The 22,838-nt window shown below is 43.5% G+C and overlaps 3 protein-coding genes and 1 non-coding gene across 4 annotated transcripts; all 4 read left to right on the top strand.

The window, feature by feature from the left end:
* The first annotated feature begins 407 nt into the window (after positions 1 to 407).
* Positions 408 to 510, top strand: LOC142211029 (U6 spliceosomal RNA). The gene has a single exon (XR_012717129.1). It is a non-coding gene; the product is annotated as a U6 spliceosomal RNA (small nuclear RNA).
* A 6,762-nt stretch (positions 511 to 7,272) lies between these two features.
* Positions 7,273 to 8,778, top strand: LOC142209947 (E3 ubiquitin/ISG15 ligase TRIM25-like). Its single transcript, XM_075278980.1, has one exon. It carries the CDS (start codon positions 7,273 to 7,275, stop codon positions 8,776 to 8,778), a length of 1,506 nt encoding a protein of 501 aa, XP_075135081.1.
* A 5,071-nt stretch (positions 8,779 to 13,849) lies between these two features.
* On the top strand, positions 13,850 to 15,412 carry LOC142209946 (E3 ubiquitin/ISG15 ligase TRIM25-like). The gene has a single exon (XM_075278979.1). It carries the CDS (start codon positions 13,850 to 13,852, stop codon positions 15,410 to 15,412), a length of 1,563 nt encoding a protein of 520 aa, XP_075135080.1.
* Positions 15,413 to 19,964: 4,552 nt separating this feature from the next.
* Positions 19,965 to 22,784, top strand: LOC142210361 (E3 ubiquitin/ISG15 ligase TRIM25-like). The gene has a single exon (XM_075279464.1). It carries the CDS (start codon positions 20,152 to 20,154, stop codon positions 21,730 to 21,732), a length of 1,581 nt encoding a protein of 526 aa, XP_075135565.1. The 5' UTR covers positions 19,965 to 20,151; the 3' UTR covers positions 21,733 to 22,784.
* The last annotated feature ends 54 nt before the right edge of the window (positions 22,785 to 22,838 follow it).

The following is a 22,838-nucleotide window of genomic DNA, read 5'->3' as shown; positions in this document are numbered from 1 at the left end:
TTGAGATGGTTGATATTTTTCCACAATTTTGATTCTCAAGTTCTCAGACAGGCACACAATGCAAAGACTGAGTCAACTTCTCTTTTTTTTTCATCTGGTTTCAGATGTAATTTTTATATTGCCCACACCTGTTACTTGCCACAGGTGAGTTTGAATGAGCATCACATGCTTGAAGCAAAGTTATTTACCCAAAATTTTGAACGGCCCATTTTTGGAGTTTTGTGTGAAAATATGTCCAATTTGCCTTTTTTTCCACAGTTTTGGCCTTACACTTATGACCATGACTGTATATATAAAAAAGAAAAAATATGCAGAAATAAAAATAACATAAAAATAAAGCCCTATGTGTCACTGAAAAAAAGACACAAAAACTATTTGAATAATCTATGTGAAAAAAAACTTGCTGCTTGCTTTGGCAGCACACATACTAAAATTGGAACGATACAGAGAAGATTAGCATGGCCCCTGCGCAAGGTTGACACGCAAATTCGTGAAGCATTCAGAAAAAATAATAACTTGATGTGTAGACCAATTGGAATCCTTTAGGAAGATCCAGATGAGGTGGCATAAATGGGGTAGCTTGTTCTCGCCATTATGTGCACAGAGGGGTGCTCTAGTACATGTACGGTAGTGATCACCCCCCAGGACTAAGTACAGACACAATTCTACACCTGTACAGGACTCCAGCATTGCTCTTATTTATAACAGCAAGATGTCATACAGTAAAGAGCAAATCTCCAATATCTTGACATATAACACATGGCTATCCTTTCTATGTTGCACCATAAAGGACCTTGCTGTATGCGAAACCGGAAATGTTAGCTAGAGATGCCAGAAATTGAAGATAAACGTAATATATTAAGAGCTGTGTGAACATGGGCTGACAGCACTAGGTGACTGAGGATCATCAACTGGACTCCGGATTCCCTGTCTATGGTTGTTTTCATTTTCTCTTGGCTTTTTTTTTTCCATCTTTGCTGGTTTGTTTTTTAATTCTTTATTTAGATTTTAGCATAAAATGTCAAATGAATTTAGAAGTAAAACCCCAGCGCAGTGGGGCAATATGGAGGAAAGGGGGAGTTAGGGTTAGTTCACACGGGGAGCGGAAGGGCGGATTTTGGCACCGAGAGTGACGCGGGGAGCTGTGTCGCTCTCGGGCCAAACTACGCCTGCCACAACTGTCGCACCTTCTGACAGTCGTGGCTTTTCCCTCTGGAGTAGGCTCAAATGAATGGGGCAACTCAGGAGGAAAAGTGATGGTGGGGGGAGCACAGGAAATAAGAGGAGAAAAAGAGAGAGGAAGAAAAATATATAAACAGTTTAGCCTGAATCAAAATAAGTTAAGAGCCCTGATCTAGCTGTGTCTGTGTGAGCACTTCCAAGTCAGGACCTGAGACTAGCCAACGGAGTCAGAAAATACTGCGTTCACACAGTTTTTTGGTCAGGAATTTGGTCAGGAAACTGACTCAAATTCCTCCTCCTAAAAACGCCTCCCCATAGGACTGTATGGTGAGGCGTTTTTAGGAGGAGGGATTTGAGTCAGTTTCCTGACTAAATAACTCAGTGTGAACACAGGCTTAGTTCACACGGAGTTTTTTGGATCAGAACCTGAGGCGGAGGCTGCCTCAGTTTCCGGTCCATAAAACGTGTTGCGGAACTGAAAGCTGGTGCATGGCAACGGCTTCCAGCCACACACCCTCCTCTGGATTAGGCTCAATTAATGGGCCGAATCCGGAAGAGGGTGTGTCTTCAGGCGGAATCACTAGGTGACTCGGCCTGAAGAATGAACACCTCACTTTTTTTTTCCGGGAGTCGGAAGAAACGGCTTTCGCCGGAAAAAGCTCCTGCACGGCTCCCATTGATTTAAATGGGAGCCATCTTTTTCGCCCGGGTTTTGAGACATTTATGGCCTCAAAACCCTGACCAAAAAACTCCGTGTGAACTAGGCCTTAGCCTTACTCCTGTGGTTTTACCCTTCAGATGCCATGATCCAAAGTGTTTATGCCATCTGGTTGGTTGGAGGGCAACCTGGCTTCCCCTTCAGCCCCTTGGATCCCCCACAATGAAATTGCCAAGAGAGCCAGAAGGCCAATTAACCTCTTAGCTGCCTTTCCCTACAGCACATAGGCAGCCTATGTACAATGCACTGCAATACAGAAGTATTATAGCACGTTGAAATGTGGGTGAAGATTAGAAGTTCTAGTCCCCTTGTGAGCTGATGCTGACGCTGTACATGGTGTCCTCCCAATATATAGGGAAAGTAACTATCAGAGGACACCAGGTGCAGCTTCAGCATTAGCTAATGGCTGCTTGTAATCCCTCACTTATCTGCAGCAACTATCCCTGCTTTTCTATGACGTCTCGTCCCTGCTGCCCGGCCTTCCTCCCTCTCTCTCCTCCCCCTCCTCCCAGTGAGTCGTCGTCTCTCACATCGGAGCGTGTGGGGAAGACAGGAGCAGTCTGCTGTGATGGTTCAGTCTTCTGGAAAATGTGAGTATATTCTTTTGGTAAAATCTGTGTATTTAATATGTGTACATTTGTGTAAAGTATGTGTCTTGTATATTGTGTGAGTACTGTATGTTTGTATACAGGTATGTATATACAGTATGCTATAATAATGTGTATGTGTGAGTGTGGGTATATATAGTATTCATATAAAAAAAAAATATATATATATACACACACATATATGACTTGTATATGAATGTATATAAATGTATATATGCTATGATAATGTGTATGGTATATGTATAAGGCCTGGTTCACATCTGTGTCCGGTATTCCGTTCGGGGAGTCCGCATGGGGACCCCTCTTCCTATCAGACTACCAAATGCATTAGCAAGCGGTGTGCAGTGAAAGCACATGGAGCCAATAGACTATAATGGGGTGCATGTGTTTTCCTTGCGAGTCATGTGGAGAGGAAAGTAGATTGTGAAGTAGTTTTCTGTCTGCATGTTCCCATGCAGACTACCCGAACGGATTACTGAACGCAGATGTGAACCAGGCCTGAGTGTGTAGGTATATAGTGTATGCAATCCCATCCATACATTGCAGAAAAATACACACGGACACACTACAATTTCCAAAACTGTTGCAGTTTTGGAAATCGCAGCATGTCACTTATACCTACAGTAACACCGGTGGTTTCCCTATAGGTATAATGGAAGCAGAAAGTCCTCAGAGGAAATCTCTGTGGAGTTTCTGCAATAAGCGCTGTGGGAAAAACTGATGTGTTGCCATCAGGATTTTTCCCGCAGCGCTTTTTTGCTGCAGGACGCTGTGTTAGGCCTTATACTTATAGTGTGATTAGGCCCAAGAAAGAGATGCAGCTAAAAAACCCTGTGGAAAAAAAAAATAGCGGTGAATCCCAATGTATTTTTTTCTACAGTGTTTAGGGTCCATTCACACGGAGGAAAATGGTGAGGAATTTGGTGTGGAAAATTCCGCTAGTGGAAAAAAAAAACAACCTATCAGCACCCATTGAAGTCAATGGCAGACTTTTTAATTCAGCGCCAAATAAAGCGCCATTTTCCTCCGTGTGAACGGACCCTCATTGAGGTTTTGATGCATTTTCCCCGCGCTTTCTCCCGATTGCGCAGCTGAAAGTAACCGGCCATGTTTTTAGAAGTGCACGCATTTTAGAGTTTGCGGGTGTTCCACATCTTTTTTTTTTCCTGCAATATGTGGATGAGGTAAATTTAATTACGTTTCATTCACTTTGCTGGTTCTGTAAAACACAGAATTTTTTTTTCTGTAGTAGCCAAAGACTTTGTGTTTCTGCAATGTGGGGCTTCAGATATTTATGGCCTATCCTGAGCATGGGCCATAAAAAAAGATTAACCCTGGACAACCTCTTTAATGTGCATTACACAGTTTAACGTCCCCCTTCTGCACAGGATGTTACCCCATTACTGCTCCCACACAGTATAATGGCCCCATCACTGTTCCCCATACATTATGGGGGACCAGTAAAGAGGCCATTGTATTGGGGGGACCAGTGAAGTGGCCATAAAATTTTTTTGGCCCAAACAACCCCTTAAAAAAGGTTGTCTATAAAATGGAGTGATCAATGTGGCGGCCGCCAGGGGGGTGAAAAAAAAAAAAAGTATACTGACCTGTCCCCAGCACCCCGTTGTTCTCTGCCTGTGTCTATTCAGTCTCATGGCGGCGACTCATTTCTGGAAATCCTGTACCTAATTGGTCTCAGTGGTCACATGAGGTGCAGGGCAGTCCAGCAAGAGGCGCCAGCATGAGACTGAACGGACACTGGCGGTGGACAAGGGAGCGCCGAGGACAGGTCAGTATTTTTTATTTTATTTTACCTCCCGCCCACCACATGAGTTGCTCCAGTTCCTGGACAACCACTTTAAAGGATTTATCCATGTTTCTAATATTGATGACCTGTCCTTAGGATAGGCCATCAATATTACATCTGCAATGATACAACAGCCAGGACCTCTGCAGATCAGCTCTTCCAGGACACTGCAGCTACAGGTAATGGTAACATTTCTAGGATCCATGCTATTCACTTGCCATACAAGGTGTAACAGTAGGTTTAGATAGTGCACATGGTATAGTGCGTGAGCACCTTGGCTCCCGATATGTTACCTTTAGCTGTATTGTCTTGGTACCGATGATCAGCAGAGTCCTGGCAGTGGGCCACTAGAAACAATTCCACTAACACCCCAGTCCGACCCTGCTTCAGCACTTCACCACCATTAACTAAGCCAGGCTATGAACGATGGTCCGGACTGTTAGGTTTGACAATCAGAACGGACGGTTACAGAGCATGGCGGCAGCTATGGAGTAGTGATGTGATGTCCCCTGCACTTAAAGCATCTTAAAGGGTACCTGAAGGTAATGGATACTGATGACCTATCCACAGTGGGTGTCTAACACCAGGACCCCGCACTGATCGGCTGTTTCAGATGTCTGAAGCTGGATACAAGGTATACATCTAATAGCAACTAGACTCATAGTCTAGTGAATGGGAGTGAAGCTGCCGTTTCCAGGAGCCATCAATACCGTGTATGCAGCGGCAACCTGTATACATCTTACGACTCCGTACATTGTAATGATAGCACTGGAGAATGGCATCTCCCGTTCACTTGAATGAGAGCCAAGCTGCCTCCAACCATATACCTCATATACACCTTCAGGCAGCTGAAACAGTTGATCAGACTGGGTCATTAGTGAGCATTATCTTCAGGTCCTGGAGAACCACTTTAGGATAAGTTCACATGGGTTTTTTTGGACCAGATCCGGATCAGAATAGGGGTAGCTGTGACTGGATGCCGGTGCAGCGCACTCTGCTCTGGATTAGGCCCAAATGAATGGACCTAGTAAGTAGGGCGTGTCTGCAGTCGGATGTCGCGAGGCGAATCCGCCTGAAACAATGAGCATGTCGCTTCTTTTTTCTGGGAACAAACGGCTCCCGGAAAAAAGAACTGACCGACTCCGATTGATTTCAATGGGAGCCGTCTTTTTGGTCAGGATTTTGAGACTGATACGGCCTCAAAATCCTGACCAAAATACTCTGTGTGAACCTACCCATGTTCCTAAGGCGCCACATTGCAGAAACGCAGCATTTTTTGTTGCAGATTTTGCTGTTTTTTTTTTTTTGGTTTTTTTTTTGAGCCAAAGTTAGGAGTGGATTAAACAGATGGAAACATCTAAGAGCTTCCTTTATATTTTCCAATCCTTTTCATGCCACTCCTAATTTCTGTTAAAAAAAAAAACGCTGCAAAATCTGTAACAAAAAAAAAAGCTGCATTTCTGCAACATGGTGATGATCAGATGAAATGGCCTATTTCAGCAGTCAACCACTACTGACCTGGCTTACTGCATGATATGTGCAAATTCCATAGTCCTTCAGTGGACTCATTTTAGCGAAAACCGGGCATCTTCAACCTTTGATTCCTAAGGCCTGGTTCACATCAGCGTTCGGTATTCCGTTCAGGGAGTCCACTTGGGGACCACCTGAACGGAAACCTATAGGCATTAAAAAGTGGTTACCTAAGAAAACCAGATGGACCCCATAGACTATAAGGGCTCATTCACACAGGGGGCAAAAGGGGGTGGATTTGGGCGCTGAATCCACGTCAGAATCCGCCCCTTCATGGGCAACACGGTGGTTCAGTGGTTAGCACTGCAGCGTTGAGTCCTGGGTTCGAATCCCGCCAGGAACAACATCTGCAAGGAGTTTGTATATTCTCCCCATTCTACAAAGACATAGTTAAAGTGATCCTATCATTCACACACTATTTTTTTCTAGGTACCACGTCGGAATAGCCTTTAGAAAGGCTATTTGTCTTCTACCTTTCCTTTTCTTCTCCGTGCCACCGTTCACCTACAATTCCGTTTTTTCTCGGTATGTAAATGAGCTGTCTTGTAGCAATGGGCCCCAGCGCCACTTCCATCTTCATTTGCAACAAGGACTTCACCGCGTCTTCTTACTTCTAGGTCTTGGGCCTAGGGCAAGCCGACTGAGCATGTGGAAGTGGCCATTTATCTTGTGGCCGTGGGCATGCGCAGTCAGCTTGCCGAGGCCTTGAAGTAAGAAGACGCCACCGGAAGAAGATGCATTGAAGGCCTCGTTGCAGATGAAGATGGAGGCGGTGCTGGAGAGCTCTCTGGCAGCATTGGGGATGCCCCCAGTGCTGTTCGAGTGCTGGGGCCTGCCCCCAGTGCTGTGAGAGAGCTCATTTGCATACCGAGAAAAACCAGGATTGCAGGCAAACAGCGGCGCAGAAAAGGAAAGGTATGAGATGAATAGCCTTTCTAAAGGCTATTCTGATGTGGTACCTAGAAAAAAAAAATAGTGTGTGAATGATAGGATCCCTTTAAATGGGACAAAGCTGCTATGTTACTTGTAATGCAAAGTGAATACCGTAAAAGCAAAATGCAAATCATGAAAGACTTTTGTTTTATTTTTTTTCACACAGATCCTTTAAAACATGAATAAAAGCTAATAAAAACATTAGCACTGCTTCATTACAGCACAACCACATCTCCAGTACTGTATGTGCTGCCATTACTCGCCCTCTAGATGTGCCAAATCTATCAATCATGGCAGACTTCAATCATGGCAGACTACAGCGGAGCAGACTCTTTGAATTCCCCTTATGATAAATTCCTCCAGTGACTTCACAGTTCTTAGCACTGACACATGACAAGGAGGTCATTTTCCCGTTCACTCGGAGCTCTGTAATCTTAGTACTTTGGGTGTGGACTTCTAAGCAGTTTCTGTTTCATTTCTTGCACTCGACGTCGATGATGGCAGATCTCAGAGACTCAGTTCTCAGAGATGAGCTGTGCTGCCCTATTTGTCTAGATATTTTTAAAGACCCTGTCACCCTGGTATGTGGACATAGCTTCTGCTCTACGTGTATTAAAAATGTCCCAAGGACTTCAGGAAAGATTATGTGCCCTCAGTGCAGAAAAAAATTTGCATTAAGGTCTATCCCGACCACAAACGTAAACCTGAAAAACATTGCAGAGCAGTTCCGCACTACAGAACAGGTTTCCATCAAATGCACCTACTGTGACCACCCCACTGATGCAGAAAAAACATGTCTACAATGTGAAATCTCCATGTGTCGGAGACATCTCCGGTATCACAACAGGTCAGTGCAACATAACTTGATTGACCCCTCTACTGCCCTGGAAAGCAAAAAATGCCCCATCCATAATAAGATGAGGGGGTATTACTGCAAAGTGGATGCAACTTGCATCTGTGTCACCTGCTACTTGTCCAAAGAATATCGGGGACTCCCGGTGGTACCGCTGAATGAGGCCTGTGAGAGGAAGAAGAGAAATCTGCTAGAGCTTTTCTGGCAAATGTTTGCAAAGACAGATTTTAACAAATGGAAAATACAGAAACTTAAGGAGGACATTCAGAAAATGCAGGAAAAAGCAGACTTACAAGAAAATAATTCTATGGATGGCACCTTGTCAAAGAAACAGCAAAAGTTACTCAATGTTACGGAACAGATTAAGGAGCTGGAGAACGAAGTCAGGGAGAGAGCATTGAAGCAAACTTGTATTGTGGAACTGTGCAACAAAAATGACCCAATAGCCATACTAGAAGAGCTGGTGATAGGTAGAGAAGACTGTAGCAACACTGGGAGAGATACAGGGACTGTACACAAATCTCTACCAGATATAACATCAAAAGCCAAAAAGTGGTGGTTCCCCAAGCAGAGATGTACAGATTTACTACTCGATATGAACACGGCTGCTAATGATATTTATGTGTCAGATGACCTGAAAGCTGCTGCCTACTCAGAAATAATACAGGCTTACCCCAAAAAAGAGGACCGGTTCGAGCATCACCAGGTTTTAAGTATTAACCGGTTCTCTGCAGGACGCCATTACTGGGATGTGGACAGCAGACAGTCTGAGAATTGGATGATAGGGGTGTGTTACGCCAGCATTGACAAGACAGGAAAAAATTCATTTATGGGATGTAACACCAAGTCGTGGTGCCTGCGGAGACGTCAGAACGAGTTCTGGATGCAACATAATAATTCCTGTGCGTACTTACCTGGCATGACTTCCTGCAGTCACATCAGAGTCTCCCTGGATTACAATGCAGGACACTTGTCCTTTCATGATCTTGCTTGTCCCATAAGACATATACAGACCTACATAGTCATCTTCACCGAGCCCTTACAAGCTGGTTTTACCATATTCAATGGTTGTTTGCAGATCAGCACTCCAGAAGAAACTGAGCCTATTGAGCTTTCTGATGAGGACAGTGGAGACTTTACTGATTGACTCCTTATCTTCGGATGGGAGATCCTACTGCTGGCCTTCCCCTATAGCCCTCCACTGATTCTTGTTATTCGTACATAGATATAGGTCTGCCATATAACTGGCTGTAGCAGAAATAGGAGCCTCTTCCATTCATTAACCAGTTCAGATTTATTATTTAGCTTCCACTTTGGTGCATGTTGATTTCATTGCTGCCACTTTTTTTTTATTTCTTAGAAAACTGTTTTTAGTTATTTTCAGTGTCTGATGCTGATTTATTATTGAAGAATTTTTACTCGGCTGTTTTTTACCCCAGAAATATTAGACTTATAGCTTGTAAAATTGTAAAGACAATACTATCGCTATCTGTTTCTAGTGTTTCTGTGTGTGTGTGTGTGTGTATATATATATATATATATATATATATATATATAATCTCATACATATGGTACTTTTTAAAGGGATCCTATCCTTTAAACTCATTCAAACTTTTTTTTTTCTGCCTATCACGTAGGAATAGCCTTAAGAAAGGCTATTCTTCTCCTACCTTTAGATGTCTTCACCGCGCTGCCGTTTGGTTAAAATCCTGGTTTTTGCCAGTATGCAAATGAGTTCTCTCACAGCACTGGGGGCGGGCACCAGCACTCAAACAGTACTGGGGGTGTCCCCAATGCTGCAAGAGAACTCTCCAGCTCCGCCTCCATCTTCTTCAGGAACGGGATCTTCACGCGTCTTCTTCCGGGGGTTGGCTTCAAACTTCTAGGACTAGGACAAAGTCGAATGCAAAATGGCCGCTTACAATATTGTGTAAGCGGCTATTTTCTTGTGGCCGGCAGGCATGCGCAGTTGGCTTTGTCCTAGGCCCGAGGGCTAGAAGTTTGAAACCAACCCCCGGAAGAAGACACGTGAAGAGGCAGTTCCTGAAGAAGAGGTGCTGGAGAGTTCTCTGGCAGCATTGGGGACGCCCCCAGTACTGTCTGAGCGCTGAGGCCCGCCTCCAGTCCTGCGAGTGAACTATTTTGCATACCGGCAAAAAAAAAGGGATTTTAACCGAACGGTGACGTGGAGAAGACCTCTAAAGGTAGGAGAGGAATAGCCTTTCTTAAGGCTATTCCTATGTGATGGGCAGAAAAAATTGAGATTAGGATCCTTTTAAATAAATTGAGTGCATTCTTTTATATATTACCACAAAATAATAAAAAATGTTTTTATATACAAATGACTAGTGTGTTCCTTATTGTGGTCATTATAACATCTCCTCTTAGAGATAGTTTAAGGGTATGTTCACACAGCAAAAAGTGAAAAGGAATTTGAAACGGACTTCTCAAGGCAGAAAGCCAAGGCAAAATTTTACTCACTGACTAGACTCCCATGAATGGAGCTAAGCCGAGTGTTTTACGCCGCAGCTTGTTTGACTGGATCAATTGAGGAATCCACAGCAAGATCAAGTAGGGAAAAATGTTCTAAATTCCTCCAGGTAAACATACCCTAAGGAGTATTCCCATCTTTCATGTTTATTATATGGAAACAGCTGAATGGTTCAAAGTAAGAAGATTTACACGTGCGGTCACCTTTGCAAACCCATTCAAGTGAATGGGTTTGAAAAGTAACCGCCTGGTTTCCGTCTCCTGTCCAGTTTTGCGGGGCAGAAGATAGAAACCGGCCGGATTGGCTAAACCGGAGACCAGGCGCATATGTGAACCCGCCTCAGCTGTTTTTATACCTTTGGCCATCTCAGGCCTCCTCGACAGAGCTATCTTGTGATGATTGTACCCAATCCAATATCTGATATATCTGGATTATTGCGCAAGCCCATGGCCAAATAAATAGTGTAGGGTATATAGCAAGGTAGATAGAGGGAACCATGATGTTAACCATTATTAAAGGGGGTTATCCATCGAAATAAAATTAGGATTAAAACTACCTTGCAGGCTGTACAAAAATAAGACGGCATACCCACTGATCCCACGCTGCTCTGACTCCAATTCTGCCCATTCCTCTGATTGTCTTTACTTCCTGGCATCTCTAAAAATGCAGGAAGAGCCCCAAGATGCCCACTGAACCAATAACTGGCCACAATGGTGACCCAGCTTTGGTCATTTTCTAACTTTAGGGTACATCTATCAATGGAAGGTATTTGCTTGCAACATTTGTCATTCAGGGCATTCTAATGAATTTCTTATTCCAAATTTCTTGGTTGTAATATTTAAATATATAACGTCTTTGGCATAAATTAAGATTTTGTCATCTTGTTTGGAGAGTTAATAAGTTAAGAGTTAATAAATTATATGTTCCCCAGTTGATGCCACAAAATACAATTCATCTCACAAAAAACAAGCCCTCTTACAACTGTATAACTGGCAAAATATAAAAGATGGGGCTCTTGGAACACAACTAGATAAGCCATTAAGACCCAAAATAGGCGAATCCTTAAAGGGTTAAACAACATATAAAACAGAGCAGTGACGCTGCACAGACCTGAACTTTACCCTTCTTTAAGGAAGTAAATGACAGTGACAGTCAGTCTTCTCAGTCAGTCTGTGCTTCCCTTCTTTCCTTGACTCTACATAATCATCATCTTACCCAGATGAGGGATTGGTATCTTGCTGAATCTGAGAGTTATGGGTGATAATCGCTCTCGTACCAGTGTCAGGGGGCAGGTAAAGGATTATAAGCCCCTTATATGTCTTCTTATTGAGCAGCAATGTGGTAGTCGTCACTTCTTACTCGTAATCTTGTATCCATCTGGACATACCATTGACTAAGTAAAATAATGTCAATCTGCCCCGTCACATACTTTGTACTGGTTCTATTCAAGTTATTTCTGTGACCATTGTGGGTTTTTCTTTCATACCACCAATTTTGTCCATGTGTGTAGGTGTAGGAAATATGTGTACGCTACTACAGTCTGATATAGGTGTACACTCCTACAGTCAGGAATAGGTGTACCCTACTACAGTCAGAAATAGGTGTACTCTCCTACAGTCAGGAATAGGTGTACCCTACTACAGTCAGAAATAGGTGTACACTCCTACAGTCAGAAATAGGTGTACTCTTCTACAGTCAGGAATAGGTGTACCCTACTACAGTCAGAAATAGGTGTACTCTCCTACAGTCAGGAATACAGTCCTATGAAAAAGTTTGGGCACCCCTATTAATCTTAATCATTTTTAGTTCTAAATATTTTGGTATTTGCAACAGCCATTTCAGTTTGATATATCTAATAACTGATGGACACAGTAATATTTCAGGATTGAAATGAGGTTTATTGTACTAACAGAAAATGCGCAATATGCATTAAACCAAAATTTGACCGGTGCAAAAGTATGGGCACCTCAACAGAAAAGTGACATTAATATTTAGTACATCCTCCTTTTGCAAAGATAACAGCCTCTAGTCGCTTCCTGTAGCTTTTAATCAGTTCCTGGATAAAGGTATTTTGGACAAACAATTCAAGTTCAGTTAAGTTAGATGGTCGCCGAGCATGGACAGCCCGCTTCAAATCATCCCACAGATGTTCAATGATATTCAGGTCTGGGGACTGGGATGGCCATTCCAGAACATTGTAATTGTTCCTCTGCATGAATGCCTGAGGATTTGGAGCGGTGTTTTGGATCATTGTCTTGCTGAAATATCCATCCCCGGCGTAACTTCAACTTCGTCACTGATTCTTGAACATTATTCTCAAGAATCTGCTGATACTGAGTGGAATCCATGCGACCCTCAACTTTAACAAGATTCCCGATGCCGGCATTGGCCACACAGCCCCAAAGCATGATGGAACCTCCACCAAATTTTTCAGTGGGTAGCATGTGTTTTTCTTGGAATGCTGTTTCTTTTTGGACGCCATGCATAACGCCTTTTTTTTATAACCAAACAACTCAATTTTTGTTTCCAAAATGAAGCTGCCTTGTCCAAATGTGCTTTTTCATACCTCAGGCAACTCTATTTGTGGCGTACGTGCAGAAACGGCTTCTTTCTCATCACTCTCCCATACAGCTTCTATTTGTGCAAAGTGCGCTGTATAGTTGACCGATGCACAGTGACACCATCTGCAGCAAGATGATGCTGCAGCTCTTTGGAGGTGGTCTGTGGATTGTCCTTGACTGTTCTCTCCATTCTTCTTCTCTGCCTTTCTGATATTTTTCTTGGCCTGCCACTTCTGGGCTTAACAAGAACTGTCCCTGTGGTCTTCCATTTCCTTACTATGTTCCTCACAGTGGAAACTGACAGGTTAAATCTCTGAGACAACGTTTTGTATCCTTCCCCTGAACAACTATGTTGAACAATCTTTGTTTTCAGATCATTTGAGAGCGGGCTGTCCATGTTCGGCGACCATCTAACTTAACTGAACTTGAATTGTTTTGTAGAAAGAAATGGTCCAAAATACCTTCATCCAGGATCCAGGAACTGATTAAAAGCTACAGGAAGCAACTAGAGGCTGTTATCTTTGCAAAAGGAGGATGTACTAAATATTAATGTCACTTTTCTGTTGAGGTGCCCATATTTTTGCACCGGTCAAATTTTGGTTTAATGCATATTGCGCATTTTCTGTTAGTACAATAAACCTCATTTCAATCCTGAAATATTACTGTGTCCATCAGTTATTAGATATATCAAACTGAAATGGCTGTTGCAAATACCAAAATATTTAGAACTAAAAATGATTAAGATTAATAGGGGTGCCCAAACTTTTTCATAGGACTGTAGGTGTACCCTACTACAGTCAGAAATAGGTGTACTCTCCTACAGTCAGGAATAGGTGTACCCTACTACAGTCAGAAATAGGTGTACTCTCCTACACTCAGGAATAGGTGTACCCTACTACAGTCCGATAAAGGTGTACCCTACTACAGTCAGGAATATGTATATCGTACTACAGTCTGATATAGCTGTACTCTCCTAAAGTCAGAGATATGTGCGTACTCTAACTGTAAATGTGCATGAATCTTACAAAACCCTTTGCTAGAAGGCAGGACGATACGCCTCCTCCATTCCAGCAGATATCTCAGTTACACGAGCATTAGGGAAGTCCCGGACAGAGAGGAGTGGCTACTTAAACAAGTTTCTCTTTTATTCGTTGTGATTTTTAGCTATGGCAGACCTAAAAGCTGAACTAAAATGCTCTATTTGCTTAGATGTATTTCAAGATCCAGTGACCCTGTGGTGTGGACACAATTTCTGTCGGAGATGTATTGATCATGCATGGGAAACGCTGTCAAACTTCTATATGTGCCCTCAATGCAGGAAAAGATTCAGATCTCGACCTGTCCTAAGCAAAAACATAAACCTTAGCAATATTGCAGAGCATTTCCACTCTACGCAAGAAGAAAATGATGACACCGACGTCTTCTGCAATTACTGTGACCTGTCATGTCCTGCTGTTAAAACTTGTCTGCAGTGTGAGACCTCCATGTGTAAGCAACATCTCCAAAACCATAACTGGTCGGTACAGCATACATTACTTGACCCCACCAACCTGGAGAACCAGAAATGCCCCATCCACAAGAAAATCCTGGGGTATTACTGCACAGTGGATGAGTCCTGTATCTGTTTTTCCTGCTGTTTGGATTCTGAGCACCGTGACCACCAAGTGGAACCATTAAATGAGGCTTCTGAGAAGAAGAAGGAGAGATTGAGAAAGCTTGTGGAGACAATGAACTCAGATATAGAGGAGACTGAGAGAGAAGTCCAACATTTACAGGAGGACATGAGAAAAGTAGAGGAAAAGGCAGGTGTGGTAACTAAAAGAGTCCATGATCGGTTCCGAGAGGTCAGAAGACAATTGCTGGTCCTAGAGGAAACTCTCGTCACTGACATCTTGTTAAAGAAAGAAGAGACTTTAAATCCTTATGAGAAGCTGATCCAGGAGCTGGAGAAAAAGAAGGATGAGCTGTTAATGAGTAAACGTCGGGCCGAGGCGCTGTGTCATGAGACCAATCCTTTTAGTGTCCTACAAGAACAACAGTCCTCTACAGGTGACATAATACAAGGAGAGAGAAGTTGTAAACTATTACACAATGCTGGTGGTCTGGATGTGCGTCTGATCTCAAAGACATTACAAATAGGACTATGTGACATCATGTTAGGACTAAACATATGGTTTTATATACAAAAGCCTGCAGACTTAGTACTGGACACCACCACAGCTGCTTATAATATTCAGGTATCGGATGACCTGAAGACTGTGAATCACTCTGAAACAATCCAGAATATTCCAGAAAAAAATGAAGGATTTGAGGGTAACCAGGTTGTAAGTACCAGAAGTTTTAATTCTGAGCGATATTACTGGGAGGTGGAGACCAGTGACTATGGGAATTGGGGAATAGGGGTGTGTTATTCCAGTATGGACAGGAGAGGGGACCAGTCCAGTCTTGGATGTAATAACAAGTCCTGGTGTCTGCAGAGGTGTGATGGCAGGCTCATGGTACTATATAATGGTCATATCATCTCATTACCCTCCAGGGCTTCCTGTAATGGTGTGAGAGTCTATCTGGATTACAATGGCGGTCGGCTGTCCTTTTATGAACTGAGTAATCCTGTTAGATACTTGTACACGGTCTCGGTCACCTTCACTGAGCCCCTTCATGCTGCATTCATGGTACAAAACAGTTGGTTGAGAATCAGGAATGAGAAGAGACGACTACATGATACCTGATGTTCCAGGTCAGGACTGTACGCTCAAAAACATTCACCTCAAATATTTATTCTGATATTTGTACTTATATTATTTTTGCCCAGTGTCATATATTCGTTTATTTACTTTATAGAGCACCTAAATAGGTATACCTGAATAATTACAGACTCTCTAAAGGGCTAGCTCACACAGAGTTTTTTGGCAGCTGATTTTTACGTGAAATCCGCCTCAAAATCCGCTGCCAAAAACGGCTCCCATTGACTTCAATGGGAGCTGCTCGCTTCTTTTTTCCGCTAGTTAGTAGTGGAAAAAAAAAGTGACATACCCCTTCTTCCCGCGGCTTCCGTGGCTGACTCGGTCACGGCGTCCATGTTGCGAGACTCCCTCCCGATTAGGTCCATTCACTCGGGCCTAATATGGAGCGGAATGCTGTGACGGATGCTGGTGCACTGCATCGGCATTCCATCGTGGCTAGCTGCGCAGTCTGTTCACACGCGGAATCCATTTTCCGCCGTGTGAACATACCCAAATACAGACATCACATGAGACCACAGATCAGACCTAATTAAAATGTGTACACCAGAATAAATACAGACCCCAGGCCAGACTCCCTAAATATAGACTCTAGATGAAATCTAATGAAATTTCTACCCTGCAATAAATTAAGACTCCGAATTATAACCCCAACCAGTCTATTTAAACATGACAGATCCCTGACCCCCTAAATACAGACTGCAAACCCCAAACCAGATCCCTTAAATACAGACCCCCCAAACAGTTATAGACCCCAGACCAGACACTTACTGTCTTCATAATCATAATTCAGGACTTGACTAGTACAGCCCAAAGATTGTCCCTAATTGTCTCTCCTATAGAGAATAACTAGTATGGACCAGGCCAGGACCTTATAGGGAAGTTTATTTCATAACAGCCCTACTTAAGGCTTAAGGACCTGCAAACTGCTCAGAACACCAAGCTGCTAAACTATTTTTCTTTTTGTTAAAGGTATCACTAATGTTACTATGAAAAGTTTTACAACGTTCTGATTTACATTACATTTAGTTTTGAGCGTCTTTGCTTGATCTCAGTGAATGAGAACTTTCTTGGCCTATAAGATGATGGAAAACCTCTAAAAGTTCCCCTCGCCTCCTTCCTGGGACAAAGTGATGTCATTACAGATGAGCGAATAGTATTCGATCGAATATCTCGCTCATAGGAATGCGTGTAAGCGGCCGAACACCACGGGGTTAAGCGCATCGAATATTCACTGCGCTTAACCCCTTCGTGTTTGGCCGCTTACACACATTCCTATGGGAGCGAGGTATTCAATCGAATATTATTTGCTCATCTCTAGTTGTCGTTGTTGTGTTACATGCTGCAGTTTACTCCTGATCTGTAATAGGAAAGAAGTTTTGTGTATATTGTATACTGTGTAATAAACCTGCTGTGTTTGCTTATGACACTCGGTGGCTTTCCTTTCCTATTTTCCATGTAGGCCGGTCACATGACATCTTGATAGGTCCTCAAGTTTGTGGAATATTTAACTCGGCACATGAGGTTCTTGGCTGGATAAGAATGCAGAGGAAATTCCTCACCATTTTCCTCCGTATGAATGGACTCTTCGGTTGGGTTCACAGAGGTTTTTTGGACCAGATTTTGACACTGGAATCTACCTCAGAATCCGGTCCAAAAAATGCCTCCCGCAGCTAGCCGTGACTGTAACAGCATTCCATCAGTCGTGGCTTTCCGCTCTGGATTAGGCCCAAATGAATGGGCCTAGTCGGGAGGGAGTGTCGCATCGGGAATCTGCGGCAAGAAAGGGCAGCTCGCTTTTTTTTTCCGCTAGTGGGAAGAAACAGCTCCCATTGAAGTCAATGGGAGGCGGTTGTTTGAGACGGATTCTGAAGCGGATTCCAAAATCCGGTCCAAAAAACCCGTGTGAACCCAGCCTTAGACTGTCTGGCCTAACATTACACCTCCTATTAGTTGGCTTAAAAGTTCTTGGCGCATTTTTAGCGCACAAAGTCTAAACTTAGGATATGTCCTCAATGAGACTCGGGCAAAACACTTGATAAATTTGGAACATAGCATGTTAGTTTACTGCAAATTATGTAAAAATTGTGACACATTTTGCTAATCTCCCCCAATTTGTCACATACATAAATATTGCCATAATGGAGTAGGAAAACAAAAAAAAGAAAATTTAAGAAGCATTTTTCTCCTCCTTTTTGTTTACATTGTCCTTAATATCACATGTGCTATTTTAACTATCTGGCCAAAAAAGTGTAAACTACCAGAAAGATTTGCACAGAAAAACTACAATAGGAGTGGCTGCTAAAACCATCTGATGGGTGCATTAAATGTATCACCCCACTCCTGCTGCCGCCCAACACGTGACGTAGGTGCGGCTGTCATGGGTCCATTCACTCTATTCACTTAATCTTAGGGTTGGTTCACACTAGCGCTTGTATTCCGTCCGCATGGACACCCCCCCCCCCCCCCGACGGAATGCGATCGCAATTGCAAAGCACATGGAGCCCATAGACTATAATGGGATCCGTGTGCTTGCCGCGCACTGCCCGCACGAATGAATTGTGCGGTCAGTGCGCAGCAAGCACATGGAGCCCATTATAGTCTATGGGCTCCATGTGCTTAACTGAACAGCGCTTGCATTAGCGTTGGTATTCCGTTCGGGGGGGGGAGGGTCTCCATGTGGACGGAATACAAGCGCTAGTGTGAATCAACCCTTACACTCACCCCTCATTAAGGCTGTAAATTAAGCCTAAGTCACACTCCAACACAGTCAAGCCACCCCAAATACTTGCTGTCACCACTGCTGACTTTGGGCTCAGCAAAAACCTCACTTCCGTGTGCACGCATCTCTGTAACAGTAACAGAGCAAATACAAAGCACCACTACATTTAACGAGTTAATACCCAAGTTGTTCAGTGCTATATATGAGAGAGAAAGATAAACGATGACAAGAAAAACAAAAATCTTTTTTAAAATAAAAGGAGAAAAACCTGAAAACTAGAGTCCTATTGTTTCTATGGAGCTTGAAGGATCTCTCAGGTGGGTTTGGCGCGCCTAGCTTGTATGCTGGTTTACAAGGTATGACAAAGCGGCAAGATATTCATTCTTTTGTAAGGCAAAGCTCCTGGTTTGTGCTTAGCCACAACTCCTTTCAGAGTGCTCTCTCCTTCTCCTTTCCACACCTTGGAAAGCTGGGAAATTATTGGTTTCATCTGCACCTTAGAGAGATGAATAATCTACAGCTGCCTAAGGTCAATGTCCAGTCACAACTCCCCCTCTCTTGTGCCTGACTGATTCTGATGGGGCCATGAATTTGTAAAGCAATAAAATTGCCTTGGCAGTGTATCTGATATTACGATTGCAGGGAGAAATCCCCCTGACGTTACTTGTATACAGACATGCCAATGTAATATACTGATGACACATACAGTGGCATAACTAGGAATGGCGGGGCCCCGTGGTGAACTTTTGACATGCCCCCCGACCGACACAGACGCCGAAGACTACGACCGACCCCCTCCTACGCATTCCTGCGTGCTGTATTATCCCCCATAGTGGCCCCTGCACACAGTATTATCCCCCATAGTGGCCCCTGCACACAGTATTATGTCCCATAGTGGCCCCTGCACACAGTATTATGTCCCACTGTGGACACCCATAAACAATTATTATACTCTGGGGTCTTTTCAGACCCCAGAGTATAATAATCGAAGACCCGGGGGAATAAAAACATAAAAAACTACTGTTTCTTACTAGAGATGAGTGAGTACTGTTCGGATCAGCCAATCCGAACAGCACGCTCCATAGAAATGAATGGATGCACCTGGTACTTCCGCTTTGACGGTGGCCGGCCGCTTAACCCGGCTACGTCCATTCATTTCTATGCGAGCGTGCTGTTCGGATTGGCTGATATTTCTTACCTGTCCCACGGCTCCTATGCTGTCGGCCTCCGCTGCCGTCCTTCTTCAATGACGTCGGACGTCACATGACCCGGGACGCAGGCCGGGTTCATGTGACTTCAGAGACGTCAGACAACTAGGAAGGAGGCCTGGCCAGGATTGTGGAGAGGTAAGTAACAGTGTTTTTTATGTTTCTTACCTCTCCCGGTCCGCCAATCATTATACTCGGGGGTCCGAAAAGACCCCTGAGTATAATGATAGCAGCGTTTGCGGCTGTCACCGGGCCCCTAATGTCCCGGGCCCTGTGGCAGCTGCCTTTGCTGCTATGGCGGTAGTTACGCCACTAGACACATACATAAACAATGCATTCACTAAGGATATATGGATGAACAATATAATTCAGTAAGGATATATGCACAGGTGGGCTCCTTTCATCACTCTGATCAGCTCCTGGTGGTCACCCATGGCATTGACATTCCTCTTGTGGAGTTTTTGCTACTATGTATTTAATAAACTAACTAATCTTCTTGTCTTCTGCTTTTTTGCCACAAGATGGCGAACTCTGCTGGCAACGGCGTAATTTTCAACACAGCTGACGGTTTGGTGTTCCGTTCTCACAGAGAAAGAGACACAGGAAAAAAAAAAAAAGGTACGTCTGTGTATTCAGGGCATAACCGCAGGGGGAAATATGCCGTATCAACCCCAAGCCATCTAAATCACGAAAAAAGTTACAACAAAGGAAGAATTAAGACTTTTCCCGGTGAGTAGAGCAATTGTGGATATTGAAACTGGATTTGCCAGATAAAGAGACACTTCCTGATTGCAATTATGGCATCTGCTGACTTCAAGTATGGGCAGAATTGCTCCATCTGCCTCAGCATTTACACAGATCCTGTCACCCTGAGGTGTGGGCACAGCTTCTGCCAGGGGTGCATAGATCGTGAGCTGGACACACAGCAGGAGTCTGGAGTTTACACCTGTCCTGAATGCAGAAAAAGGTTTCACGAGAGACCAGCATTGCAGAAGAACCTGAATCTCTGCCACCCAGCAGAGTGCTCATCCATGTCTCACGAAGACCATGAAGCAGCGGGGATATTCTGCACTTACTGTATCAATTCCCCAGTACCTGCTGTCAAATCCTGCCTATTGTGTGAAGCTTCGCTGTGTGAGAGTCACCTAAAGGTTCACAGCAAGTCCCCAGAACATGTCTTATCTGATCCTACCACTTCTTTTGGAAAGAGAAAATGTTCCACACACAAGAAGATCCTTGAATACTACTGCTCCAAAGATGCAGTCTGCATTTGTGTATCTTGCATTGCTTTTGGAGAACATAAAGGACACTATGTGGAGCCCATCAATGCAGCTTTTGAAAAGAAGAGAGACAAACTAGTACATTTTTTAGAAAAGTTGACTGTAAAGAAAAAGAAGACCGAGAAAAGAGTTAAGAACTTACAAAAACGAAGAACAGACGTGCAAGAAAAAGCAGCCAGTGTGACAAAGCAAGTCAATGTCCTGTTTAGAGACATTCGAGAACAGCTTGACCATCTGGAGAAGAGGGTCCTAAGTGAAATCTCCGTCTGGGAAGAGCAGGTGTCACACACAGTCTCTAACCTGATGCAGCAGTTGGAGATAAAGAAGGACGAGCTGTCCAGGAAGATGTTCGATGTTGAGGAGCTGTGTCGCATGAGCGATCCTGTCACTGTGTTACAAGGAAGGGTATCCATAAGAGATGACTTTTATGACCGTCAGGAGGGAGATGATGAAGACAGAGAGAGAGAAGATAAGAAGGTCCATGAGGCTGGAGATCTAGATGAAGGTCTGATTTCCGCAGCCTTACATGCTGGATTAGCTGACATTATGACAGGAGTGAAAAGAGGGATTTATGTGTCCGAGTCTTTGGATATAGCGCTGGATCTGAACACGGCTGGTAATTATGTCTCAGTATCCGGGGATCTGAAAACTGTGGTCTGGTCTGATCTAAATCATTGTCGTCCTGAAACCCCAGAGAGGTTCCAGTATTGCCAAGTATTAAGCACCAGGAGCTTCTCCTCAGGACGACATTATTGGGAAGTGGAAACCAGTGCATCAGGAGACTGGATGATAGGGGTGTGCTATCCCAGTATTGACAGGAAAGGCGTCCAATCCTATATTGGAAACAACAACAAGTCCTGGGGATTATGTAAATTCAATAATGAGTATTCGGCGATCCATTCCAGTGACGTCAGCCAGATTTCGCACTACGTCTCCTCTCAGAACTTCAGGATATATCTGGATTATGAGGCTGGACAGTTGTCCTTTTATGAGTTACAAGGTCCAATCAGACACCTGCACACCTTCTCCGCCATCTTCACCGAGCCTCTTCATGCAGTGTTTTATGTTTGGGGTGACTGGGTAAGAATTACGAGCTAGAGAATTTGCTGGTAGCTCCGTGTAGCCCTGCGTATCCTATTTATTTCATATGTGACATTTAAATTCAGACATTCATAAAAAAATTTTTTAGAAAAAAAACTGTCACATGGGAAAGGAAAGAATAATCACATTACTTGGTGCCAGCAGGCTTTCTGTCCTATATAGCCTCCTTTATAAATATAGTAGAGGATGGATGGAGTTCATATTTTGGTACCACCAGAACTGCTGTTCATTATGGCCTCCGTTATTGATATAGTAGAAGATGGATTGATTCCATCTCACCACTGGGATGAGGGTGGGTTGGGAGTTATAAGACGTGATTGTCCGATCTTGGATCCTGGTATTCTTACTAACTAAACAGATACCTATTACTAATCATTCATTTCTCATAGACGCAGAAGAAACAAGCTTGATTTCTTCAAGGAAGGTCTATTTTCAGATGGCATTGTGGTCACAATATGGTCCTACTGGATATGTATGGAGCCACATGACACAGATATTGGAAGAGGTGGGATTCACCATCGCCATCCTCCTCCCCCTTCTGTCATGTCAGTGTCTCCAGTATAAATATTTTCTGGTATACTTACAGTTGGTTTGGTTGTATTGTGACTTGTGCACTTTTGCTGTATTCTGCCTGTACGCACCACTCGGTGTATATTGTCATTGGGGGATAGTATTATATTTGGGTTGCACATCGGGTTTCTACAGCTTTTATGCTCTTCATATGTTTTATATTTCACTGTTCACTTCAGTCTTATGTATGTTCCTCATCCATACCTTCACTACAGAAGGGAACAATGCACTGTGCCTGGTATTGCAGTGAATGAGACTGAACTGCAAAACCACATGCAACCCTTGGACAGGTGTGGCACTGTTTTTGGAAGAAAGAAGTCATGTTTTTCTGATCATGGACATCCCTTTTAATGTTTAATTTTAGACATGTGGCCAATGGGGCTACTGTTCTGTAAGAACCAGGCACCTATTGGTATCGTTGCCATCCAGCTTGCTTATTTGTCACATTTTGCTGCTGCTTGTGTCCACAGTGAGAATATATAAAGTGAAGTGTCATAGAAATTATTATAAAATCTTTGTCAGTAAATCCATGA

This window comes from Leptodactylus fuscus, chromosome 6, assembly GCF_031893055.1.
Source record: "Leptodactylus fuscus isolate aLepFus1 chromosome 6, aLepFus1.hap2, whole genome shotgun sequence".
In the NCBI taxonomy this organism is placed as follows: domain Eukaryota; kingdom Metazoa; phylum Chordata; class Amphibia; order Anura; family Leptodactylidae; genus Leptodactylus; species Leptodactylus fuscus.
This window is presented reverse-complemented; position numbering and strand designations above follow the sequence as displayed.